Below are 27,712 nucleotides of genomic sequence, written 5' to 3'. Positions count from 1 at the left end.
TTTTCTCTTTTTTTAGGAATAATAAATAATGAAGTAAGATTACAGCAGAGCAGAACTTGCACCCACCATTTTTTTACCTGATTTTTGTTTTCAAATAAGAATGTAAGCATTTTACTTAAATTTTACTGTTTGCAAGTAGTCTATAGAAATTTTGTTTTAAGTTTTCAAATATCTTGAGAAATAGTAGACTGTATGTTGAAAATTGTACTGAAATAAAGTAGAAAATTGTTACGTACCATATTTGTAACTATCAACTTTTAAAAAAAACTTTTAACGTTTTTGTTACATGCATTGTAATTCTGCTTTGTCTATAAGATACGGTCAAGTACAGCTCTGTGAAAGTTCTGATTCTCTTCCTTCCCTGTTTGTCAATGTTTTATTCTGAAGTAAACGTTAGCTCTACATATAAATCCTGGAACAGAAATTGTTTATAGAGATTACACTAATTATTTTAACTGTATACATCTGTTTAATTTGAACACACTACATTGTAGGGTGACTAATTTTTGAAGTATACCACAGACAAAAGGTTGTTACTTTGGTAAACTAAGCTAGTTTAACACTTGAGCAAATGCTTAAGAAGGAGTAAAAAAAAAAAAAAAAAGCTTTGCCAATAGCTAAAAAGTACAAGCTATTAAAAATTAGACTGAAAAGTTTTGAGAAAGTTATTTTTACTGAAAGCAAGCAGTGGCCTATAAAGAACATTCTTAGGAGCCTTTTCTATTTGCGTTCAAAACCGAGTGTTCTCTTTCTATTCCTATTTGATAGTTTGAGTCATGGTCTTAGATATTAGCTATTTGTGAGAGGAAACTGGTTTGTAATAATACTGCAAATAGAAACCCCATTTCTACTGAACATCCTAGTTTTAAACAGAAGAAAAACTGTAATCCTGGGGTTGGTATGGAGGAGGTTTATCCTGCAGAATAAGTTGATACATTAGTACCTGATTTCATATCTTACATATTTATTTGAGCTGAACATTAGTTTGTAGTGTAACTATTAGTAAAAATAGAGAAACACAACATACTGTTCATTAATAGTATTTTAAGAAAATTGTTTTTCAAATGTCACCAATAAAAGTTTTGGCAGGAAGCTTGTTGCTGCATTGATCTAACTTGTTTCCCCCCCCCCCCACCTCCCCCCTTTTCAGTTGCAGTTTGTAAAATGGCTTTTTCTTTTTTCTCTTAAGGGTTCTATTCTTCAGGTAGATAATTTTTCAAATGTGAATTATCTTTTGTGTCTATATATTGATAGCTCTTAAAGGAGTGAAAATCTAAAATATTAAATTTCAATGTTAAGTCTATCTGCTTTATGGGCATATATAAAAGTAGACACATTTCATTTGTTAATTTAGTTGTGTGTGTTAAAAGGAGCTAATGCTTATTCTGTTAATGTAAACTTTTGAAGATCTTAAGTGTATTGCTCTTTCATCTTAAAACATTTTCGAGGATTTGCAATGCGTCTAGCACCTCGGTTACAGCCAGGGACGTTGGTTAAGAGCTGTTGGAAACAAAACTAAAAGCAAACTCAACATATGTGATGTTTATGGCCCTCAGATCCTTAGTATTGTGATTTTTTTTTCCCCCCCTTAACATGTCTTTCTGAAATTGTCTATTAAAGCAGAGGAAATACCTGCCAAAGGAAGTATGTATTGCATTAATCAGGACATAACTGATATTTTCCTGTTCAGAATAATACGTGTGAAAGCAACATGGATGTGATCCCCAACACAGAATTTTCATGACCCTTTTATTGTATACAAATAAATACATAACAGTTACTTGGTTAGACATCAAATCTGTGTGCATGACTATGTGCTTATCCACTTAAGACAATAGATAAAAGGGGATTTGAGAAATTATTTAATAGGGAGTGGAAATAAAGCTACTTAATTCCTGTGGGCAGGTTATATTTTAAGTTCAAATGCACTGCTTTAACCTTTGGTTACTTTTATTCTATTAAACAAAATTGAGGAAAGAGTGTTATACCAGAATATAGTAGGCTAGGGTGATGGTAAGAACTCTGTAATAGAATGTCATTATGGATGTTATCTTTTTCAGATCAAGCATATAAAAAGTAGCCTGTATATTTTTTTAAAACACATCTTAACTCCACACTTTACGACATTATAAAAGTTGAATGGTTCCTCTTGGCAAGGATATTTGCTTACAAATGCTAGGAAATAACTCATTGATACCTGCGTTAACATATTTTGCCTAGAGAAGGGCAATAAAAACTGAACCAAAGGATATTTCCAGAAAGGATTAAGAAAGCTGTTTAAGAAGGCCATGACTCTTTAGGTGTGTATGTGTACCTTTCAGCATCCTAGGAATTTTTATATTAAAAGCAAAACGTTTTTCCAATTACAGTCTACTTCAAGGAATTACTATTCTTCCTTTTGTCACAGGTAAAATCAGTGTCGGGAATTATAATTTGAGAAAAATATTACCCAGTAAGTAACATTGAATGTAGATGGCTAAACGATTCTTACTCAGTGTGATGTATAATGCAACAGGGACCCTTGTAAATTGTCATACGCCAATAAAATGTCACAAGTAATAACCGCTGTTGTTTGTTTACCTGTGTCTGTTTCACACAACTTATTTCTATGGCCTATTTTAGAATACTAGCACATCTGTTAGGAAGATTACTGGTGTGGTAAGGCTTGATAAATGCTTTATAAAATCCCTCAAACCTCTCTTTACTGTTTTTGTGTTTTGTTTTGTTTTTGTTTTTGTTTTTGTTTCCCTTGTCTCCCCTGGGAAAGTGGGAAATTTTGCAGTTGGTAAATCTAAGCCATTATTTTGAAATATAGGAATTCTGGATTTCTAGTTTGTCCTCTTTTTCTTATGTTAATCTGGGACCTTACACCCATAATAATATGGTGATGACTTCTCTTTCTAAAAATGCAGTAGCTAGTGAATAACTAAAAAGAATGGTCTTTTCATTCACTTTGAGTAAGATCTGGTATAATTCTTACCATGTGCCATCCTGTCACTTTTAACAAAGCATTTTCATAGAAGTTTGTGTGCTATGACAAACTGACACATTTTGACTCATGCAAATGGCAAATTAGTCCTTAAAAATTCTGTGAGAGAAATAAGAACACTGTGTGTACATATATATGCTTGTAAAGGGTTGTGTAAGATCATTGGTAGCTTAGTTATACTGGATAATTGTAATGTTATATACAAATTTCTTATATAAGTATGCTGCATTATTAAGGACATTTATTAAACTTACTTTTTCTGGGTTTCAACTGGAATCCCTTTGGTGGGGATGTACCTGTAGTTTCCTTGTGGAATAATACACTGTCACATCCAGAAAGAGAAGTACAGAGGCCTTCCTCAGTTTACAAAGTTGAAGGGGAAGGCAAATGGAGAAATAAACTTGATTGTCATTGGGATTAATTTGGCTAGACTCAATCTCTTGAGCCTTAATATGAGAAAGTAATATCCATTATATGTTTAGAGTTCTCAAATAGTTGATACTATTGTTAAATTTGTTTCAAATTTTATTGGGGTAGATACTAAAAATTAGTACACTGTCCTAATGAAGTTTAAATGAACAAGTTTTACATTTCTTAGGATTCGGGAATATATGGAATCTAGTTGTATTTAATTGAGAGCCACAGAGATTGTTGATTTATGAGTTGGACTCCTATTGTTTTAGAAACAATTTTGTGACGGAGTCTTGCTCTGTCACCAGGCTCGAGTGCGGTGGCGCAATCTTGGCTCACTGCAAGCTCCACCTCCTGGGTTCAAGTGATTCTCCTGCCTCAGCCTCCCAAATAGCTGGGACTACAGGCGCCCGCCACCACGCCCCAGGCTAATTTTTTGTATTTTTAGTAGAGACAGGGTTTCACCACGTTGGCCAGGATGGTCTGGATCTCTTGACCTTGTGATCCACCCACCTCAGCCTCCCAAAGTGCTGGGATTACAGGCGCGAGCCACCGCGCCTGGCCTATTACTCATTTTCAATGTCAAACTTTCCTCACATTATTTTAAATACCACTTTTATTCAAAATTTCCAAGCTTACAATTATACAAAGTTCTCTTGCCATTTTACTATTTGAATATTCCAAAAGATAAGCTATTGTTTAAAAGGAAGTAGAAAGGCAATACAGATTTCAGATGAAGCTCTGAAAGTAATTGGAACAGCCGTAAAGAGTTTTCATGGTGCAGTCATATTTCAGGTTAGTGTTAAACATGTTCTAGCACTTCAGATCCAGCATTTCACAGGTATTGTCTATGGCTAAGTTTACAAAGTGAGAGGGGGTAGCAAAAATTAGTAAATAACATTGGTATGTGGAAGGAACAAGAATGGAAGTACTTTGTGAAGGACAGGTTTTCAAACATTTTTATCTAGATGGTGGTGACTCTGAAATTTACCTCTTAAACTTCTCTCCTGAACTCCATTTTTTCTCTCCAACTCTTCCCTGGATAGTTCTGCTGGAACTTCAACACTCCAAACTGAATTCATTACCTGTACCCCATCCTACTGCAAACTGATGTTCTTTCCTTTATCCATTAAGCTAGTTGGACATCCCTATAAAGTGTATGTTCTGTCTTTTCCTCTCCACCGCTGCCCCCCCTAAAACCCCCACCCCCAATAATAGATGCTCATCACTATCCCCAACTGCTGCATTGGTCTCCTAGTTTGGACCCTACCCATAAATTTAATCTTTATATTGCCATCTCTGGGATATTTTTCAAGTGCAAAATTACAATCATTTTAAAACCAGAATTTAGTCATTGATGTCTCCTGTTGTCTGAACCTTAGCCATGATGAACTATAGGAACTCCCTATGAACTGTTTTTGGCCGCTTTGCCTTATGCTACTCCTTGTTCACTTATCTTAAAGTCTTACACCCTAGCAAAAAATTTCCAATTCCTGTTTTTGTTCTGAGGCCACTGAATGCAGCACATATTAAACTAGTAATTCATTCCACTTATGTGTCTCCGCCAGAATAAAATATTAGCATTTAGTATTGTGCTTGGCACACATACTGTAGTTATGTAATAAATGGTCCTTGAGTATATAAATGAAAGAATGGTAATTCCATGTTTATAAAGGCTTGATTTAATTTTATGGCTGCTGCTGCTTGAAACATGTACAGTCTGAGTTGTGTTAAAAATGTGCTGGGATTACAGGCGTGAGCCACCGCTCCTGGCCGAGATAGGTTCTTGATTGATGTGTTGAAATCCTTAAAGGGCATTCCCAGATAAGAGACACTTTCAAATCACATAGGATCAGGAGACTGGTATTTGATACTTCCTTGTCCGATTTCCTCATTTTAACATGTTACATGTTTAAAGGACAAATCAGTCAGTAGGTAAAAAATCTTAGGGACATAGGCTTACCAGCTCAATATAATGAGCTAATTCAATATAATGAGCTAGTAATTGACAACTAGATACTTTTACATGCAGCTTGTGAATAGCAAGTTTTCTGCCTGGATCAAACTGGGGGAGGGGAACACAGGAAAAAACCTCAGAAAGCAAGCCACCATATTTTTTAACACTACTCAGAGACAACAGAAAAGCTAGCTTTGTGGTGTCAGAAAAGCTTTCTTGGACCTTATCATTCTAAGAGTTCAGGAAAATCTAATTTCATGTAAAAATGAGCAATGGAAAAAATGTCCAATCACATAAAAGGATTTTGTCAAAATGGAATTATGAATGCTTTAGTAAACCGTGGAGGAAATACCTCTGAAGAATTTAGAAGAAAGTTGTCAGCAAAGCATTCATGGATGTAGTATTTGACCTGGGTCCTCCTTGCTATCTAAATCAGTTGGAATATTAAGCTATACTAATAGTGCAGCTCGAACAGTAGTGGTTCCCTTCTTATTCTGCAGGAATGTTTTCATTCTGACTCTGCTGTTTGATAAGAAAGTGGGAAAGGGAGGGGGTTATAAAGCCATGATTTATTCACAAGGGCATAGGGAAGGACAAGGAACTTGAGAAAATTGTGACTTACTCCATGTGGGGTTTCTGATCCATCATCATCCTTGTTCTGCACTTTCAACCATATCCAGCTCAGACTACTGGGCATATCACTGTAATTGCTATCAATTGTTTTGCTAGTTGCTTAGTCCCAAATCATTCTTTATCATCTTTTCTGTCATACCACATTTAGGTATTTTATTCAACGAACTGAATGCCTATTATATACCAGACACTCTTCTAAAGCACTGGGGAAAGATACAGCATGGATCAAAACAAATTCCTGTTCTCCTGGAGTGTACAATTTTGTTTGGTGGTAGGGGAAGCATATCTGAATATGACGGTAAGTGCTATAGAGAAAAGCAAATGAGGGTTAGAATGGAAAGAGATGCCCCACTGGCATGTAAGCTCCAGGAGACAAGGACCTGCCCTGCTGATTAAGGCATTTTTCGTGCTTAGAATGGTGTCTGCTACGTAGTAGATATCCATTATTGGTTGAATGAGTAAATGATGTAAATTAAAAACTTATATTTTCAAATTATGTCAATAGCAGACACATCTTAAATTGTTATATTACTCCAGTGCACGTCTTGCTGAAGTTCAGAAGAGGAAGCTATTTCGTATGAAGCCAATAATCTCAAATCAGAAATGAAAACAGATACCACCTGTCATCACTTGCCGTCCTCGGCTAAGCCAGGAGTGTCCGACCCATATTCGGTAGCCTGGATACTTAGGTGTATTTAGTGAACTAACAAATGCATCCTAGCCACTGCAAAGCTTCAGAACCCTCGGGGGTAGTGCTTGGCTTCTGCTAGTCCCACAGGTATTTTAATATTAGCTGAACAAATGAAATAACCAAAAAATAAATCGCGACTGTGTCAGGTGAACTTGGGAAGGCGGATGCGCTTAGGGTCCGGCTGTAGTGAGTAACGCACTCCCTGCGAAGAGTTATATGGAGTACGAACTCTGGCCTGCGAGTCCAGCTCACGGCTTTGTACCTAAAACCTTGCCTTGCGCGAGCGCCGCCGTCCTAACGCGACCTGCCCTGCCCGTCATCTCCTATTGGCTGCCTCTCGGAAGACCCGCCTCTTGAGAAGGAAAAGCCGTCGCTTGCCGAATTGCCTGACGTCATGCAATGACCAATCAGAAGCAGCGATCTTCAGTTTTGCCCAGTGAGACTGGGTACGGGTCCTGGCCCGCGGAGTTTGATTTCGTCCTGGGATGCGGAAGTAGCTGTCCCGTCATGCGGAAGTAGCAGTCCAGTCCTAGGGACTAGAAGGTGGGTTGGTTGGGTGCGGGAGGAGGTGGGCGAGCTTCCCGTGACGTTACCCTGGCTGAACGTGAGGCTCCAGGGCTGGGCACTGGGTCGACCTCTTGTTCCTCGCTGAGGTCATCGTTACCGCCTGTGGCTGCAAGCCGAGGCGCGCGGGTGGAAACTGGGTCGAGGTCTGGGTAGACGTCTGAGCGATGTGGACAAGGAGTGGCGCAGTCTGGAATTCGATTGAGAATTCCTAACCCCTCCGCTTGATGTTCTGGTGATTCCCGGGGTCTCGGCTTCGGAGGAAGGTGAGCAAGGCTACCACGCTGTGTTTGGAGAGCACCGGGAAGCTTGTGGCCAAAGCGAGGGACGCGATCCGGCTCTGGTCACGGCCTGTTACTAGATGGGTGACCACGTCACGTCACCTATCTGGAATTCATGCTCGTTATTTTAAAAGAGCGAGGAGGGATGGGCAGTACTTCGATATGTGTGTGAGAAGAGCTGTTCATTTTTTAAAAACTTTGAGTCGGGCCCTTGCCTGCTTTCAAGGGTCGGCTAAACTCACCCATCTGCTGAGTCTCAGCCCAAAGCTTTCAGGAAAGCGAGCTTCGCTGTGGCATGTAACTTGAAGCCTTGCCTAAGTAGATGTCCAGTTTGTTCTTGATTGGTCTCTGTTAACTAGGCCCCTTCATAAGCTCAGACATCCTATGAGGTTTTAATGTAATTTAACCAATAAATTGAAATTTCCTTTACAACCCTCTCTTTCCCCCAGACTTCCCCTTCCTTTCTTTTTCTTTGACTTCCTTCAAAATAGTGCTGGCTAGGAGAAATTAGTTGACGGTGTAGTGTGTATCAAGAGGACTTTTCCAGGTTATGTAGTACAATTTGTGTGGCATTTATTTGTCAAGAGTAACATTTTCTAAAATTTTCCCCAAAGGCACCAAGAAACTGATAATGTTCCTTTGAATTGGCTTCTGTATTTGCTTCATCAATGTGTCTCATACTGAATATCTTAAGAGAGATGCTGGAATATTTTGGCGTTCCTGTAGACCAGGTAAATATCTTTTAATGGATTGGAATGGATCTGTTGTATTTGTTCTTGGGTTTCATTTTGAAATGACTTGTATGTAGTCATTTGATTTAAGGCAAAATTGTTGCTTCTTTTTAGGTGGGACAAAGGTGAGTTTGCAATAGTATATCAGCTTTGATGGTTTGAGTTAGAAGAGGGATGAGATTATTGAGAACATATTTACCTGATAGGACAAATGCCAACAGAAGATACAAAGGAAGCAAAATACAGACATGACCTTCACAGAATTACATTTATTGCACAGATACATTAAAACTTCTATTCAGGGTAATTTATAAACAAGTTCAATATTTAAACCTCAATAAATCCAGAATAAATCTAATGGAAAGAGGGTGATTTAGGCCTGAGAATTATAAACTGTATTAGTCTGTTCTCATGCTGCTAATAAAGACATACCCGAGACTGGGTAATTTATAAAGGAAAGAGGTTTAATTGACTCACAGTTCCACATGGCTGGGGAGGCCTCACAGTCATGGCTGAAGGCAAATGAGTAGCAAAGTCACATCTTACATAGTGGCAGACAAGAGAACTTGTGCAGGGGACTCCGTTTTATAAAACCATCACATCTCATGAGACTTATTCACTACCATGAGCATAGTATGGGGGAAGCTGCCCCCATGATTCAGTTATCTTCACCTGGCCCCACCCTTGACACATGAGGATAATTACAATTCAAGGTGAGATTTGGGTGGGGACACAGCCAAACTCTATCATAAGCAAATCAAATTTTATCTACTTGTTGAACATCTACTGTATCTAAAGACAATATGCTTGTTTCTGCAGGTAATACAGAGGAGTAATACATGGTTCTTGTATTCATAATACTTAAAATATGAAGAGTAAGAAACAATAAAGATAACTGTAATATGAGATTGACTATAAGGAAAACAGGTGGGGTGAATTAGAAGAAAGTAGTCACGGATAATTTAATATTTTTTTAAAGCAAAAGTAAGTTGAAAAATGATGGTGCCATTATTATAAATGGGCATATTAGTATGAGAAAGTAGTTTGAATATGGAGATGAGGTGTCAGAGGTGATGTTAGAACATATAAGTAGAAATATCCTTCAGACAATTGGATATATATATATGGTTTTAGAATGTAGGAAAGAAAAAGATTCAGTTTTGGGAGTTACCTGCTTTGTTTTGATATTTGAAGCCATGAACCTTGATAATGGCAAATGTCGTTAGATGTGATTGAAACATTTTACATTGCAGTAATCAAGAGACTGAAGATAACAGCTGAACAGTTGTTTATCACTATTGCATTATTGGTGCCCCTAAGAATTTCTGTAAGTGGAGAATGGGACTGTGTTGGAATCGTTTGAAGAGTGTCAGGAAGGGAAGTGGGATCAGCAACCTTCTTTTGAAAAGTTTGCTTGTGAAAAGAAATTGAGAGAGGCCATCAACCTGAAGGGGCTGCAGGATGGAATTTTTATTTTTATTTTTAAAGTTAAAAGTAACTTCAGCATATTTGTCATCACTCTGGAAGAAACAGACAGGAAGAAATTTAAGATACACATGAGAGAGTGATTAAACAACACCTTTGAGAAGGTAGTTGGGCAAGGGATCTAATTAAATAAGTCTTGGAAAGGAGAGAGACTCTTCTGCCTTAAAGAACAGAATGAAAGTGAGAGAGAGTGAAAAGAGATTTTTTTTTTTTTTCCTAAGGTTGAGTCTTGCTCTATTGCCCAGGCTGGAGTGCAGTGGTGCAATCTTGGCTCACTGCAACCTCTGCTCCCAGGTTCAAGTGATTCACCTGCCCCAGCCTCCTGAGTAGCTGGGATTACAGGAGCCTGCCACCAATGCCCAACGATTTTTATATTTTTAGTAGAGATGGGGTTTTACCACGTTGGACAGACTGGTCTTGAATTCCTAACCTCAAGTGATCTACCTGCCTTGGCCTTCCGAAGTGCTGGGATTACAGGCGTGAGCCCCCGTGCCCGGCCTGAAAAGAGATTTTGAATGGAGCTAAGTAAGAGAAATGAAGTTGAGGTATGTCAAATTGAAGTTCTCGGTTTTCTCAGTAAGAGCAGAGACAAGGTCACTTGCAGGTAATGAAGTGGTGGGATTTGAGAAGGGATTTCAGAGATTGGAGACTGCTCTGGGCAATGTGGTATAGAATCTAACTTGTTATGAAGGGATTTCAGAATACCTGTGAGAACCCAGCTGAAGTCATCATGGAGTCATAGTTTTTCTAAATATTGTCGGTTTTTTTTTTTTTTTTCCCCTAGCTAAGAGTAATTAGGGTCGTGTATTCATTAGCAATGTGGGAGCACATAATATCAAAAGAATGAACCATTTTTGAGTGACGTTGAACATATTACTGAAATAATTAACCAGAAAATCCATGCTTGGTAGGAAAATTAGTGAAGTCGAAATGTGGATGCTAGACCAGGAATAGAGGGAAGATGAAATAACAAGAATGATGAAGATGGCCAGATGTGGTGGGTCACTCCTGTAATCCCAACACCTTGGGAGGCTGAGGCAGGCAGATCACTTGAGCTCAGGTTTTCAAGACCAGCTTGGGCAACATGTTGAAACCTCGGCTCTATAAAAAATACAAAAATTAACGAGGCATGGTCGTGTGCACCTGTGGTCCGAGCTACTTCAGAAGCTGAGGTAGGAGGACTGCTTGAGCCCAGGAGATGGAGGTTGCAGTGAACCCTGATCATGCCCCTGCACTCCAGCCTGGGTGACAGAGTGAAACCCCATCTCAAAACAAAAAAAAAAAAAAAACACCTCAAAAAGCAAACAACAACAACAACGAAAGTGGTGAAGATGTCCAGGGGCAATGAAGGAATGAGAGGAAGGACAGGAGTTTATTAGGATAGAAACTGCCGAGCAAGATAGGAAGGTATCATTTAAATTAACTAAGAGCTAACCCAACTCTTGGGTGACTGTATATGCCGTAGGTAGCCCTCATGGTAGCAAAGCCTCTATGCCTGTGGTTCTTAGCAGGGCTACGCAGATGAATGGTCTATAGAATATTTTAAATATAAATGCTCAGTCCTCCAAATATTCTACTAGTAATAGGTCTGGGATCTATATCCTCTAGGCTGTGAAATCCAGTATGATAGCCACTGGCCACATGTCACTTTTAAGTACTCAAAATATCTGAATTGAGATCTTCTGTAGGTGTAAACTATATAAGGGATTTTGAAGACTGAGTGTGAAAAAAATGTGAAATAATCTTAGCAATTTAAAAATATTATCCGTTGAGCATCACTCAAAACCTGAAATCTGAAATGCTCCAAAATCCCAAAGTACTTGAGTGCCAGCAAGACACCACAATGGGAAAATTTTACACCTAACCTCATATGATGGGTCACAATCAACACGCAGGTGCATAACCCACAGTTTACTTAGCCTGCTGTTGTTGGTTGTTGCTGTTGTTTAACAGCTGAGACAGGCTGTTTATTGGATGTTTTAACGAGGATGCTTATAGGATGCTACTTATATCTGTTGGGATATTAGGAAAAATGTCCAATTTATTATATCTTTTGGCTGGTGGGGGAGAGTGGTTCCTGTGGCAATGGTTTACACTAATTTGGGAAGCCCACACTAAAGGACGAAGTATTATTTGAGCTATAGTGGCACATTTTCACTTCTAATACCTTTTCAAGAGCTTACTGCCAGCAGATACATTTTGCTTTATGTCAATAACTCTTTCAATTGTCTAGGACCTGATTTATTTATTCCCTTTTTTATTTCTCCTTTAAAGGAAATTACATAAGTATACTCTGTATTACCTCGTTGCTTGATAAATTGAAATTGTCAATTTTTGGTTGGGCCAAAAAGATGGAATTTGTAGCTGGAGGAGGGGATGCAATTTTTTTGAACAAAGTTTCCTCCAGGGTATTTGAACATTATCAGAAACAGAACAAAATGAATTGTGCTTTTTAAGAGATCTTCCTGGAATGTATATATGTTTACTACCATCTTTTTTTTAGACAAATACTCATAAAGTTCTATTCTTGAAGAAAGGCTCTGTCATTCTATACTTCTTTTTAAAAATAAATGTATTTTACAGGACTCCCTGTATTTAAAAAAAAAAGCCACCGCATCTTTTTTATATCTCCTTTTTTCATACTTATATAAATCTGCTTAATCAGAGTGCATTTTAATTCATACTTTATGTTTAAAATAGGTTTTGCTGATTTGGGAAAATAAAGACTATGGATCAACTAGGAGTATTGTTCGTATCATTGGGAAAATGCTTCCATTAGAACCTTGTCGAAGACCTAATTTTGAGGTAAGTTAGTCAACATAAATTGTTTAAGTACCAAGTACAAAATAATCCTAGGTACTCTTACAGATACAGGGTGGAACAACAAAGGAAGAAACATTTCCTGCAAGCCAAAAACCTTTAATTTACCCTTGGGAACAAGCCATTTCATATATGTTTTTGTGGTTTTGTTTTTTTAAATACAATCATGCATCATTTAATGATGGGGGGATACATTCTGAGAAATGCATTGTTCAGTGATTTTGTCATTGTGCAAACATCACAGAGTATACTGGCACAAACCTAGATGGTATATGGTCTACTGCGCACCCAGGCTATATGGTATGACCTGTTGCTTCTAGTCTGCAAACCTGTACAGCATGTTACTGTACTGAATACTGTAGGCAGTTGTTACATAATGATAAGTGTTTGTGTATCTAAACATAGAAAAAGTACAGTAACAGTCTAATAAAAAGATAAAAAATGTTACCTCTGTATAGGGCACCTACCATGAATGGAAGACGGGAAGTTGCTCTGGGTGAGTCAGTGAGTGGTGAGTGAATTTAAAGGCCTAGGACATTACTGTACACTACGGTAGACTTTATAAACACTGTACACTTAGGCTACACTAAGTTTATACAAAAACTCTTCAATAATAGATTAACCTTAGCTTACTGTAACTTTTTTATAAATGTTTTTATTTTGTAAAAACTTTTTGACTCTTTTGTAGTAACACTTATCTTAAAACACATTGTACAGCTATCCAAATATTTTTTGTATCCTTATTCTATAAGCTTTTTATGATTTAAAAAATTTTTTAATTTTTTGTACTTTTTAAATTTTTTTTGTTAAAACTAAGACACAAGCACACATGTTAGCCTAGGCCTACCCAGGGCAGAATCATCAGTATCACTGTCTTCTACCTCCATATCTTGTCCTATTGGAAAACCTTCAGTGGCAATAACATGCATGGAGCTGTCACCTCCTACGATAACAATACCTTCTGGAATACCTTCTGAAGGATCTTCCTGAGGCTGCGTTATAGTTAACTTTTTATTTTTTAAAATTTTTTTTTTTAGATAAGGTCTTGCTGTCGCCCAGGTGGAAGTGCAGTGACATGATAATGGCTCACTGCAGCCTCAACCTCCTGGGCTCAAGTGATCCTCCCACCTCAGCCTCCTGAGTAGCTGGAACTACTTGGGAGGTGCGTGCCACCACACCTGGCTAACTTTTTTTTTTGTCTGATAGAGACAGGATCTTGCTATGTTGTCCTGGCTGGTCTTGAACTGCTGGCCTTAATTGAGCCTCCTGCCTTGGCCTCCCAAAGTGCTGGGATGACAGGAATGCACCACCATGCTCAGCCAACTTTTCTTTTAAAGCAGAAGGAATACACTCTAAAATAATAATAAAAAGTATAATATAGTAAATACTCATGATAGGAATATTTCAGTTTCACTGTAATCTTATGTGACCCCATGTATATGCAGTCCATCATCAACCTAAACGTTACGTGGTACATGTCTGTAATGACATTCACAGATGGGCAAGTGTGAACAATAACTGAAGAGCTTATTTAATTTTATTTTGCATTTTATGATAGATGAAATTAACCAGAGGAGAGAATATTGCTTAGTGCTTAGACTTCAGCATAACATTTTTCCCAGTGTTCTTTCTTGCTAACAGGTGCATGTTTTTCTATTGAATATTCTTTTTATTTTTCTTTCTTTTAGATCATTAACTAATTTAATACCATGGGGCATGTGTCTTCTCCTGACTCCCTGCAGAGCTCTGACTATTTTTTTTTTTTTTTTTTACTTTAGTTGATCCCACTCTTGAACTCTGTAGACTCTGAAAATTGTGGATCTGTGGTTCCTTCTTTTGCTGATATTTTGTATGTGGCAAATGATGAAGAAGCCAGTTATCTCAGATTTCGGTAATTTTATATGCTTACCTTGGGAAGTGGGCTATAAACTGAATTCTTGCTTGTGTCGAAGCTTGTTCCGATTGATGGAGCTTTTTTTGTTTTGTTTATCTTCAAACTGTGCTGTGCCCTACTGTATCTTCCTAGTAAAGAAGCCTGGCTGTTTTTCATTTTTTTAGCCAGTTTTTTTTTAAATGCATATTTAAACCTAACACCAGACCTAGGAGGGAGTGGTTATCAAAGGGATATTAGAATCATATATTTAGCCAAAACTTACATAGTGTTTACTGTGCACCAGGCAATGATGTTAAATGTAATTCAAAATTTGGATGTGTTACTCCTAGAGAGTATTACCTTATATGTTAGTATATTCAGATACAGGCTCTAAGCACAGTGTCAATTCTTTAAGTATTCTGGCTGATGTATCAAACTGGCACCAATTTTCAAATAGTTAAAAGAACATACATTTCACCCTAATGTAATCCTGAATGTAAGACTCTTTATTAACTTATATAGAACTTCTAAATAAATTAACTTACCTGCATTTAAAGTTAATAAGTAGAGCAATTGCAGAATAATTATTTTTGTTTTATAATCTAAAAGCAGGGTTTCTTTTGTTCATTCCCTGGTCACTGAATGGTCCTTTATTGGAGGCTACGTTCTGTTTATATTGGGAATACAAAGCTAAATAAGATGTTTTCCTTGTCCTCAGTGACTCTAGAAACAATCATGGGGGGTAGAGAGTAGTTTTTTTTTTTGGAGATGAAGTTTCACTCTGTCAACCAGGCTGGAGTGCAATGGCACGATCTTGGCTCACCGCAACCTCTGCCTCCCAGGCTCAAGCGATTCTCCTGCCACAGCCTCCCGAGTAGCTGGGACTACAGGGCCATGCCATCACACCTAGCTAATTTTTAAAAATATTTTTAGTAGAGACAGGGTTTCGCCATTTTGACCAGGCTGGTCTCAAACTCCTGTCCTCAGGTGATTCACTGCCTCAGCCTCCCAAAGTGTTGGGATTACAGGCGTGAGCCACCGTGCCTGGCCTGAGACTAGCTTTTATTTTGTTTTATTGTCTTTTGATTTTCATTTCTTGTTTTTTTCACCCACAGAAATAGTATATGGAAAAATGAAGAAGAGAAGGTGGAAATTTTTCATCCTTTGCAACTAGTTCGGGATCCACTGTCACCTGCTGTAAGACAGAAAGAAACAGTGAAAAATGATATGCCTGTAAATGAAGCTGCAATTAAAAAAATAGCTGCCCTTGAAAATGAGCTGACTTTTCTTCGCTCTCAGATTGCAGCAATTGTGGAAATGCAGGAACTGAAAAACAGTGCAAATTCTAGTAAGTAACACCAGGAGTTTTGTTTCAGTTAGATGATACTCATGGTATAGCCTATACCAACCTGTACAGCATGATACTGTACTGAATATAGTACATACAGTAGCATACAGGAACATCTAATATTTAAGTGAGTACAATTCTGAGTAAGTACCATGAAAACATTAAATGCACATAAAAGGATGTTGGATATACAAAATTATTATATCTGATGTTTATTCAAGATAAATTAAGACACATTTGTAGTGAGGGGATGGCTTTGATTTAAAGAAGAACTAGCTTTACTATACTAGAAGATTGTATTTTTGTATTAAAAAGTCTGTTGTCTTCTATGTAAGCTTTTCTTTTCTTTATTTATTTTTTTTTTGAGACGGAGTCTCCCTCTGTTGCCCAGGCTGGAGTGCAGTGGCGTGATCTCGGCTCACTGCAAGCTCTGCCTCCCGGGTTCACGCCATTCTCCTGCCTCAGCCTCCTGAGTAGCTGGGACTACAGGCGCCCACCACCATGCCTGGCTAATTTTTTGTATTTTTAGTGGAGACAGGGTTTCACCGTGTTAGCCAGGATGGTCTCGATCTGCTGACCTCGTGATCCACCTGCCTCGGCCTCCCAAAGTGCTGGGATTACAGGCATGAGCCACCGTGCCCGGCCCTCAGAAAGCTTTTCTAACTCTTCATGAAAGCATTGGAGATTAAAGAGGAAGAATGCATTGGTTTGAAAGAGGATATAGGTTTGAGGATATATGTTTATAGTTTTTAGTTATTGCTGCTACACTTCCAGCAAGTTGAGGTGAGTAATGTTTTCCTGATGATTGTTTTATAAATTTATAGAGATACAGCTTGCTTTAAACATATGCACACACACACACACAACGTGTATGTATTTGTGTATGTGTGTATAAAATGTAAAGCAATCTAGGCACTGAATGCTTTTCACAACAGATTTGGCTGTAAAGGGCTGTGTGTAAATATAATTGCTAAAAATGGTTTAATATGTATACAAATGCATAAATACACATATAATTTAATATATTTATACAGTATATATTTATAACATAATTTACATATAAACACATTATATAATATACAATAACATATTTATACATAATAAGTAAAATGATATATAACTATACACAGTTTTCTTAAGCAATCATGTTTACCGACAGTCCTTTAGGAGCAAATCTGTTGTGGAAAAGTTAAATACTCAGTACCCATCTTAAGCTTTGCTTAGAAAATAATATGCTTATTTCTCCAATGTCATTATAGAGTGAATACATCAATTTGTATTTCTAACTACAAGTTGTTGATTATGTTTTAGCTTTTTAAAATAGAGGATGAAGTTCAGAGTGTATGTGAATTACTGAAAAAACACATTTTTTTGTTTGTTTGTTTAAAACGCATTCTCCAACCCCCTCTGCTCTTGGGCCCACACTGAAAATTCCTAACTGGATTAAAAATGAATTCACAATTTGACCTGACTCTTAAATTACTAAGCAGATGGAATTGATTCTCTTTCCTTGCTACTATATCGCTACTTTTAGTAGCATTACAGAAATTGCTCCTGTTTTGGTTCTAATTAGTGTTATTAATATATATTACGTTAGAGATAATTGTGCATGATTTTGTAATCAACCACTTTGTTTGTAGGTTCCTTTGGCTTGAATGACAAGCCCATTAGTTTGGGCCAGTTGTCATCATCGCGGGCTGCCCGTCTGAGTGTGGAGCCGGATCAGTTTCCAAGTTCAGTGCTTTCTTCTCCTCCTCCTCCACCACCACTTCCTCCTCAGTTTTCATCTCTCCAGCCACTGTGTTTTCCTCCCGTACAACCAAGATCTAGTAATATTTGTGACTCAGATAATCCAGCTACTGAAATGAACAAACAGAACCTGGCTGCTAATAAGACCAATTACAGTCATCATTCAAAAAGCCAGAGAAATAAAGATATTCCAAACATGTTGGACGTTCTGAAGGATATGAATAAGGTTAAGCTTCGTGCAGTTGAGCGGTATGTTGTTGTAATTTGAAAAGTGAACTGAAATTTTGTCAATTATATGTTTAGAAAAATTATTATGTTTATGAAAATTAACATATATGTCTTTTTTCTTATTCTTTACCCCTGAATACCTATCCCAGAGATAATGACTTTCAATTATTTTTGACTACTACTTCTACTGTCTCTTATCACCATATTTTTGAAACAACATACTTATTTGCTATTTCTTGATATTTTAATTATATTGACTTCCAGTTGTAGGATATTAGGAATATATTTTCTTAGATATTCTACACACACACATCTTGCTACATTTTCCTGAAATAGTGAAACCACAATCTTTAGTTAAATGAGTATTCAAAATTAATATCCTTATTATAATGGTAAACATCCACAGTAAGCCATTTCTCATATTGTAACCCAGGCTGGAGGGCAGTGTTGAAATTATAGCTCACTGCAGCCTCGACCTTCTGGGCTCAAGTGATCCTCCCACCTCAGCTTTCTTAGTAGTTGGGACTATAGGCATATGCCACCATGCCTGGCTAATTTTTGTATTTTTTGTAGAGATGAGGTTTCGCCATGTTGCCCAGGCTGGTCTCGAACTCCTGAGCTCAAGCGATCTGCCCATGTTGGCCTCCCAAAGTGCTGGGATTATAGGTGTGAGTCACTGTGCCTGGCCCCATTTCATATATTTTGACTACATTTTGTTTGTTGAATAATTTTTTTAGAGTTAATAATTGCCTCTCTGAGTTGCATTTGTGTGTGTGTGTGTGGTGAAAAACATAATGAACTCTGTTCTGTTAACAGATTTTTATGTGTGTAATATGGTATCATTAACCATAAGCATAATGTTGTACAACAAGTCTCTAGAGCTTTTTCATCTTGCATAACTGAAATTTTATACTCATTGAACAGTAATTGTTTCCCTCTCCCCTCATCCCCTGGCAACTGCCATTCTTCTTTCTACCTCTATAGTTTGATTGCTTTATTTTTTATTTTATCTTATTAAAAAAAAATAGAGACAGGATTTCACTGTGTTGCCCGGGCTGGTCTTGTACTACTGGGCTCAAGTAATCCTCCTGCCTCGGTCTCTCAAAGTACTGGGATTACAGGCGAGAGCCACTGTGCCCGGCCTAGTTTGATTACTTTAGATACCTCATATAAGTGAATCATGCAGCATTTATCTTTTTGTGACTGACTTATTTCACTTAGCATACTGTATATTCTATTATATGTATATATCCTGTTTCTTAATCCATTCATCTGTTGGTAGACGTTTAGTTTGCTTCCATGTCTTGTCTATTGTGAATAGCGCTGCAATGAATGTGGGTGTGTAGATATGTCTTTGAGATACTGATTTCACTTCTTTTGGATAAGTACCCAGAAGTGGGATTGCTGGATCATAGGGTAGTTCTATTTCTAATTTTTGGATGAACCTCCATTTAGTTCTTGGTGGTTCTCCTCGAGGATCCCTCTGTGCCCAAAGGATTTCCTTCGCTTACCTCTTGAGCATTCTTGCCCCCTTTTTTTCTATGCTGCATCACTGATTTCCTAAATATCATATCTTCCTGTAGCTTCTGGAGAAACATAAAAGGTAGATTAGTTTAATACTTTGCATGTCCAAAAATGTTCTTTTATTCTTTTTTTTTGAGACGGAGTCTGGCTCTGTCGCCCAGGCTGGAGTGCAGTGGCATGATCTTGGCTCACTGCAACTTCTGCCTCCCGGGTCTTGGTTCAAGCAATTCTCTTGCCTCAGCCTCCCAAGTAGCTGGGATTACAGGCACGTGCCACCATGCCCAGCTACTTTTTGTAGTTTTAGTAGAGACGGGGTTTCACCATGTTGTCCAGGCTGGTCATGAACTCCTGACCTTACCATCCGCTGGCCTCAGCCTCCCAAAGTGCTGGGATTACAGGTGTGAGCCACTGTGCCTGGCCCACATTTTTAATTTTTAACAGCTGTTTGTTTTTCTTCACGTGCTTCTTTTTAAAATCTTTTTGGTTTTATTGGTCTTATCCCACTGATAGTATTAAAAGTATAGGTTTAAGTTTTTCTGTCTTCTTGAATTACTCTATTTTTTGTGAGTTTCTTTTTTCCTTTTAGCTTTGATCTCTATCTTTAGTTTTGTAGCCTTGTGTAAGCATCTGGTGATTCTTATTTAAAAATGAGACAAGGAAAAGCTGATTGCATGTTATTTGTGTGAGGTGGGCTTATCAACTTGGGGGCTTCACAATTTAGTGATTAGGGAGAGGACCATTTTGTTGGCCACATCCCAGAGCTGTATGTCTTTTCTTTTGGGCTACAGGATTTTCCTTAGAAAGTTCTTCAGTCACCCTCATGGTCAGGAGGGGTGGGGATTACACAGTGGGTGCAAGCCAGGTCATTGGAGAGCTGAGTGGGGAAAGACGAGCAAGAGAGAAGTGTCTATTCAGCACAGACTTTTCACTCGTGCCCCACGCTCTCACTTTCATCAGCTTTCCAGCTTCCAGCATCTGGTTGCAATTCTTATCTCCTGTCCCCCTTCTAATCTCTTTGTCCTTGTGGATATATAGACCTTTTTTATTTCTTTACTGTCATTTTAGTAGGATTTCACAAGGTATTTGCCATGTTTACCTGGAAATCCCTTAGTGAGGTTTTTGGTGAGAAAATAGACGTATTTTCTGTATAGTAATAGTCCTAGGACAGATAAGTCAGTTCTGTTTTTAATGAGGTTGTGTGTTTGTTCCTTGCAATGACGCAGAAGGGCTCATTTTAAGTGAAATCCTTGTGAAGAGGAAAGAGAAGGGAAACCAGTAACCAAAGGAAGAGCCTGAGGCAGCTTGTTGAGAAAAATCCCATGGCTGTAGGTGCATGCCTGGCCCCAGCTAGATCTTGTACTTATGTCATCAGGCTTAGTATCAAACAGCAACTCTGTGACTGTTACTATCACTGGAAAAACAACTAAAAGACCAGTAGACTCTGCCTCCTGTCCGCCTGCTCTCTCCTGAATTGCCTGTACAGCTAACTTTGTTTTGTACATTGCTGAGCAATCAGATGAGCTCTCTTACCTCTTTACACCTACAGATTCCCCATGCAGATTCTCTGCCTTCCGTCTTGCTGTTGTGAGCGAAGTGTCATCATTCATGGCTAGGCTCTTCCTTTGGTTACTGGTTTCCTTTCTCTTTCCTTTTCACAAGGATTTCACTTAAAATGAGCCCTTCTGCATCACTGAATCTTCCTTCTTTACCTCATCCTTCTCCTCATACCTAAGTACTTCCCATCTTCAGAACACATGTACTCTCAGCCGTTGTTCTGTTCTGCTCCCCTTTCTAATAGGAATTCTTGAAGTCGTCTATAATTTGTTTCTATTAATGCCGCCTTCTACCCACAGTGACTCCATTGGAAACTGCTTCACTAGTGACTCTCCATGTGGCTAAATCCAGTGGTCTCTTTGCGTTGCTCGTCTTACTTCTTGGCAGCATTTGATACAGCCCATGGTGGTCTCCATCTCCTCCTTGGACACTTTCTTTTCTTTTTTTTTTTTTTTTTTTTTTGAGACAGAGTCTCGCTCTGTTGCCAGGCTGGAGTGCAGTGGCACGATCTCGGCTCACTGCAACCTCTGCCTCCTGGATTCAAGTGATTCTCCTGCTTCAGCCTCCCGAGTAGCTGGGACTACAGGTGTGTGCCACCATGCCAGGCTAATTTTTGTATTTTTAGTAGAGACGGGGTTTCACCATATTGGCCAGGGTGGTCTCATCTCTTGACCTCGTGATCCACCTGCCTCGGCCTCCCAAAGTGCTGGGATTACAGGTGTGAGCCACTGCGCCCAGCCTGGAGCGCTTTCTTTACTTGGTTTCTGAGAAAGCATACCCCCAGGTTTCCTCTGACCTCATCGGCTATTCCTTCTTATTCCTTTAACTCTTCCCCCTGGGCCTGGTCTTTAAATGTTGAAGTACCTGGTTCAGACCTCAGTCCCCTCTCTTCTCTGTCCATGCTGTTTCCTTTGGTGAGCTCACCTAGTCCTGTGGCTCTAAATACCAGCTGTATGCTTATGACTCAAATGTTTGTTTTTCTAGCCCTGATCTCTCCTCTGAGCCCGGGTGCATACACCCAAATTCCTACTTGACATCTTTATTTGCCTGTCTCACAGGTATCTCGTTTCACAGGTCCAAAATAGGACTTTTCCTTCCTACCTGTTCTTTTCCGCCACCTTGAAAACCTGTTCTTTCCCATGTCTTTTGCATCTTAGCAAATGGCAACACGATCACCCTGTTGCTTAAGATCTAGGAATCAGGCCAGGTGTGGTGGCTCACACCAGTAATCCCAGCACTTTGGGAGGCCGAGGTGGGCAGATCACTTGAAGTCAGGAGTTCAAGACCAGCCTGGCCAACATGGTGAAACCCTGTGTCTACTAAAAACACAAAACTTACCCGGGCATGGTGGCGCACACCTGTAATCCCAGCTACTAGGAGGCTGAGGCAGGGGAATTGCTTGAGCCCAGGAGGCGGAGGTTGCAGTGAGCCACTGCACTCCAGCTTTGGTAACAAAGCGAGACTCCGTCTCAAAAAACCAAAAACAAATATCTAGGAATCATCATTCGTCTTTATTTTCCGTTCTATCTCCCACACTTCCCATCAGCACATAGCTCAATTCTATGGACCTTCTTGACCTCCACTGCCATCTCCCCAGGCCAAGCCCATTCTTATCTAGCTTGAACTTCCGCAGCAGCCTCCTCAGTGGTCTGTTTTCATTCTTGCCTCGTTATGTTTTCTGCAGATAGTGACCAGAAGTCAGATCAGGCCATTCTGCTGCTTCAGACTCTTCTGTGGGTTTCCATTGTGCTTTGAATCAGTTCCAGAGCCCTTGCTGTGTCCGTAGGTCCCTCCAGGAGCCAGCCCTCGCTTCTCTCGCTGAACTCCTCTCCTATGTCCCGTGTTTGTCCACTGAGCTCCAGCTGCAGTTGGTTTCCTTTTTCCATTTCTCACACATGCCAGGCTCCTTCCTGATGCACCCCCAGATGTTTACACTAAAACTGACCCCTTGTCATTTTCTTAAAGAGGATGTTGCTTCCTTAAAGTGGCTTTGTTTCTGATCATGTCTCATCTAAAGTGCTTCTGTCCCTAGTCGCTACTACATCTCCCTATTTTTTATTTTTTAATTTAGTTTTTTTTTTTTTTTTTGAGACAAGGTCTTGCTCTGTCACCCAGGCTGGAGTGTAGTGGTGCCACGACTCACAGCAGGCTTGATCTCCTTGGCTCAAGTGATCCTCCTGCCTGAACCTCCCAAGTAGTTGCCTGGCTAATTTTTAATTTTTTTGTAGAGATGGGGTCTCGCTATGTTACCCAGGCTGCTCTCGAACTCCTGAGCTCAAGCAGTCCTCCCACCTTGGCCTCCTAAAGTGCTGGGATTACAGACACGAGCTACCGTGCCCAGCCTCTGTTTGGTTTTATTCACAGCACTTATTACCATCCAAATGATCTTACTCACTAGTATATTGATGATAATCTTGCTGTAAGAATAGGAAGCAGAATACTCCCAAAGCATAAAATGGAGCTGGATGTAGCAGTGGGCATTCAATGAAGATTGAATGAATGAATGCCCAAACCGATGAACAATTTGCCTAATTTTTTTTTTTTTTTTTTTGCATGAACTCTAGTCCTTTTAAAAGTTCTTATTTGAATTTTCCTACCCATTAGGAAATTAGAAAATTACAATAATAAAGATCTTCAGCATAGTGACATCTGACAAATCTCAGGTCCTAACAGGGTTATGGCAGAGTCCCAAGTCAGATCGGTTCTTGGTTTTTCTGATTCTTCATTCATTGTGCTTTCCTTAGTTCATTGCAAAAATTTCTTGAAGGTTAGATTATTTTCAGTCTCTTGAAGACTAATTAAATTGTAAGATATTATGCTTGTATTCCTGCTATGTTTGTCAACAAGGAGCTAAAATTACATCCAAGTTTTAATAAATTCAATTTTTTTTTTTTTTAAAAAATAGGTCACCTGGCGGTAGACCCATTCATAAGAGGAAAAGACAGAATTCACATTGGGATCCAGTTTCTTTAATATCTCATGCACTTAAGCAGAAATTTGCATTTCAAGAAGATGATTCTTTTGAGAAAGAGAATAGATCTTGGGAATCTTCCCCATTTTCTAGTCCAGAAACTTCAAGGGTAAGCTACACTAATGGAATATTAATTTTTCAGTTTTTCTCAGATGTATTGTTTATGTTACAGCTTTGTGTTCAAGTTCTCTTGAAGTAATTGTGCAGAATGGGCTATATAATTGTTTATTGATGCTGCTAATGTTTCTGGGGGTTTTTTTGTTGTTAATTTTATATGCTCATTTTCACTTTTAGCCTATTATGAGGTCTTTTGAAATAAAATACTTAATTTTAAAAATATTTGTGCATATGTTTATAATGACTTATCTTAGGTGCCAATCTGATGTTGCCATCTGCAGTATGAACTGGGTGTCTGACAGTTTGAGAGGGCCGGGGAAGAATGGTGCAATAGATTCCCCTTAACCATATGGAATGTGAATACGCCAAGATTTTTCTCTGTCAAATATACAGACTTTGGATATTTTGTTGAATCTAATGTTAACTCTGCATATAAAAAAGCAAATGGGATTATAGTTATCTTTAGTGACAGCACTTACTGGATGCCTAGGATGACAAACACTGGATTTTGAGCATTTGAGCCTTAAGACCACTATTTACTTGAAGTCTCTTTTCTTAAATTTAGAAGTAATTCTAATTTTGGGGTGGTTTTCACATGTCTTAATTTAGTTGAGGTAGTATTAACACATAAAAATAAGCCCTGGACAGGAGTGTGGAAGAGGAACAGCATCTACAGTCAGCTAGATAGCACTGAGGAAGGACAGATGTCAGCAGAGGAAGAAACTGGAAAGCTCAGATGCATTGAGTCCTCAAAGAGTGTAACAGGGCCGGGCGTGGTCATCCCAGCACTTTGGGAGGCTGAGGTGGGCAGATCACTAGGTCAGGAGTTTGAGACTAGTCTGACCAACATGGTGAAACCTCGTCTCTACTAAAAATACAAAAATTAGCCAGGCGTGATAGTGTGCGCCTGTAATTCCAGCTACTCAGGAGGCTGAGGCAGGAGGATTGCTTGAACCTGGGAGGCAGAGGTTGCAGTGGGCCAAGACTGCCACTGCACTCCAGCCTGGTGACAGGGCGAGACTCCATCTCAAAAAAAAAAAAAAAAAATGTAACAGAGTGGAGGGACTTGTCACACACACACATTCCCACTCCAGTGCTAGCAACCTCTTAGCTCACCATTGTGTGTGTGTGTTTGTGTGTGTGTACTTTAATATCTGATGTTTAGCACGTTGACTTAGAAAATTATATTCTTTTAACTATTTAAGAAGACAAGGCCGGGCGCAGTGGCTCAAGCCTGTAATCCCAGCACTTTGGGAGGCTGAGGTGGGTGGATCATGAGGTCAGGAGATCAAGACCATCCTGGCTAACACAGTGAAACCACATCTCTACTAAAAATACAAAAGAAATTAGCCGGGCGTGGTGGTGGGTGCCTGTAGTCCCAGCTACTTGGGAGGCTGAGGCAGGAGAATGGCGTGAACCCTGGAGGCGGAGCTTGTAGTGAGCTTAGATCGTGCCACTGCACTCCAGCCTGGGTGACACAGCGAGACTCCATCTCAAAAAAAAAAAAAAGGAAGACAAGAAGTTTGCTTTAGAACTATTACCATAAAAATGCAAATGTGTCTAAAATAAATGTTTAATTTTATCATTTGTAGAGCAATTTGTAACTTGCAGAGTACCTTTTTTACTCATCTCACTAGATCTTTATAGCGGTAACCTCCTTCCCCCGAAAAATATGAGGAAAATGAGCCCTGTAGTGCCTATAATCCCCTATATAAGGGGCAGAGCAGAGACTAGAACTTGGTTTCTTAAAATTTCAGGATGTTTGAAAACCTGCAGTTATCTGAGAAGTTCCCGTAGGCGGGACACACCGTTTCCCAGTGATAGTGGATAAGCGAAGTGTTACTAGCTTGTCATTTACTGCTTGCTGTTAGTTTAGTGTCTCTCGCACTTTCTTTCCAACCAACTACAAGTTTTTTAGAGAATCATCATTTTTTTTTTTTACGTAATTTTTAGCACTTAATTTCAGGCTGGGCACACAGGGACTCAAATTTTAGTTGCCTAAGAGCTCAGTCTGTGCCGCTGAGAGTGTCTCGTTCACGTTTGTCCTTGGCTCTGAGTGTAGTACCTGATACACAGCCAAATAACGATGTATTATAGTAATACATACAGTAAGTAAATATTGTGTGTTAAACCTCAGAGGGTCATCGGCCCTTTGTCTTGCCATTCTTTTTTTTTTTTTTTTTAACATTAGAATAATTTGTATGTTAAATATTTGCTTTATTTCAGTTTGGACATCACATTTCACAGTCAGAAGGACAGCGAACTAAAGAAGAAATGGTCAACACAAAAGCTGTTGACCAAGGTATCAGCAATACAAGCCTTCTAAACTCAAGGATTTAAACTCAACTTAAGGTTGAGCCTTAGACTTCTAAAACTTCTTCCTGGATGATAAATTATTCTTAGAAACTGATTTGGACTGTTAAAGGCTAAAAGTAGATGTATTTAAAGACTTTTCTTGACACATTTTGCCTACACTTGCTATGTAAATACCTATGCCTGTCATTTTTGTTTCCTTTGTTCCTTTCTACATTTACACTCTGTTCTTCTGTACATAGAGCTTAAAATAAACATTCCTTTTGAACTTGCTTGTGTTTTGTAGCAATTCAAATTCATGTTTTCTCACCACATAGTCTGACCTTTTTGTTTGTTTGTTTTTTGTGAGGAATTTCATAGGTAGTTTCTTGGATAATAGAAATGAAACATAAGTTTGCAACAGATATTTTGTCCCTCTTCACCCACATACTAATGTGATATGGAAATTTACATGTTTCCCTGGACCCTTCAGATTGTATGCAGCAGCCAGGGAGCTCAGGTCACCATTGCAATGGACTCAGCCCCACCCATTTTGCCAAGCTCTTCGCTTTCAACAAAGCCCAGGTTTCCTACAGTTTTCTTGTTGTGGCAGAGAGTTGCTTGCCTGGCCCCACCTCCATTCTCAACCCTTTCTCCTGGCCCTATTCCAGTTAGGAGTGGCTGTGGGGCAGTTATGACCATGAAGAAAAGGGTTAGAATCACAGAGATGACATTGCTGAGCTGTTGAACCAACATCAACAAGTCCTGTTTGCAGACATCTTGTCAGAAAGATATATTAGAAAAATATGCCCTGTGGGTTTTCTGTTACTTGCAGCCAAAAGCATTTGTAATGACACCACAAGCATAATAGTGTAGTTTTTTTGTTTTTTGGTTTTTTTTTTTTTTTTTTTTTTTAAGAGATAAGGTCTCATTCTGTTGCACAGGCTGGAGTGAGTGGTGCAGTCATGGCTCACTGCAAGCTCAAATTCCTGGGTTCAAGTGATATTCTTCCCTCAGCCTCTGAAGTAGCTGGAATATAGGTGTGCACTACCATCCTGGCTAATTTGTAGAGACAGGGTCTCATGTTGGCTAGGCTGGTGTCGAACTCCTGGCCCCAAGTGATCCTCCTGCCTTGGCCTCCCAAAGTGCTGGGATTATAAGCGTGAGTCCCTGCTCCTGTCGTAGTGTAGTTTCAATGCCTGCCTGTTCATTATTCCTTCTGTGATTTTTTTTTTTTTTTTTTTGGAGACAGGGTCTTCCTCCGTTGCCCAGGCTGGAGTGCAGTGGTGCAGTCATGACTCACTGCAGCCTCCAATTCCTGGGCTTAAGTGATCCTCGCACCTCAGCCTCCCAAGTAGCTGGACTACAGGCACATACCATCATGCCTGGCTAAGTTTTGTATTTTTTGTGGAGATGGTGTTTCACCGTGTTGCCCAGGCTAGTCTCAAATTCCTGGGTTTAAGTGATCCGCCCGCCTCAGCCTCCCAAAGTGCT

The 27,712-nt window shown here is 39.2% G+C and overlaps 2 protein-coding genes across 15 annotated transcripts in view; both read left to right on the top strand.

Annotated features, from left to right (window-relative positions):
• Positions 1 to 2,562, top strand: part of LOC105465670 (BCL2 associated transcription factor 1) — a 31,816-nt gene extending 29,254 nt beyond the window's left edge. For all 11 annotated transcript variants that reach the window (XR_011623402.1, XR_977709.3, XR_977708.3 and 8 more), the window contains one exon: positions 17 to 2,562. Coding sequence is in view for 8 of the 11 variants with exons in the window: in XM_071096503.1 (XP_070952604.1) it covers positions 17 to 22 (6 nt within the window). In the remaining 3 variants the exon portion in view is untranslated. The remainder of the gene's footprint in view (positions 1 to 16) is intronic.
• Positions 2,563 to 2,697: 135 nt separating this feature from the next.
• On the top strand, positions 2,698 to 26,507 carry LOC105465668 (mitochondrial fission regulator 2). 4 transcript variants are annotated; one of them, XM_011714223.3, is made up of 8 exons: positions 2,698 to 7,224; positions 8,141 to 8,257; positions 12,443 to 12,547; positions 14,341 to 14,453; positions 15,551 to 15,783; positions 17,424 to 17,781; positions 23,744 to 23,918; positions 26,153 to 26,507. In XM_011714223.3, exons 2-8 carry the CDS (start codon positions 8,195 to 8,197, stop codon positions 26,264 to 26,266), a joined length of 1,161 nt encoding a protein of 386 aa, XP_011712525.1. In that variant the 5' UTR covers positions 2,698 to 7,224; positions 8,141 to 8,194; the 3' UTR covers positions 26,267 to 26,507. The 4 variants fall into 4 exon arrangements, with proteins under 4 accessions (XP_011712525.1, XP_011712523.1, XP_024643651.1 ...); XM_011714221.3 differs by having other exon boundaries at positions 2,698 to 7,511; XM_024787883.2 differs by lacking the exon at positions 2,698 to 7,224 and adding an exon at positions 10,124 to 10,287.
• Positions 26,508 to 27,712: the final 1,205 nt, after the last annotated feature.

Source organism: Macaca nemestrina, chromosome 5 (genome assembly GCF_043159975.1).
Source record: "Macaca nemestrina isolate mMacNem1 chromosome 5, mMacNem.hap1, whole genome shotgun sequence".
NCBI lineage: Eukaryota > Metazoa > Chordata > Mammalia > Primates > Cercopithecidae > Macaca > Macaca nemestrina.
This window is presented reverse-complemented; position numbering and strand designations above follow the sequence as displayed.

Bases quoted from the DNA above. Each gene is read 5' to 3' on its own strand.
- LOC105465668 (XM_011714223.3), top strand. From the start codon at position 8,195: ATGTGTCTCATACTGAATATCTTAAGAGAGATGCTGGAATATTTTGGC. The intron at 14,454-15,550 runs GTAATTTTATAT...TTTCACCCACAG, and splicing joins GCCAGTTATCTCAGATTTCG to AAATAGTATATGGAAAAATG. The intron at 15,784-17,423 runs GTAAGTAACACC...CTTTGTTTGTAG, and splicing joins GAAAAACAGTGCAAATTCTA to GTTCCTTTGGCTTGAATGAC.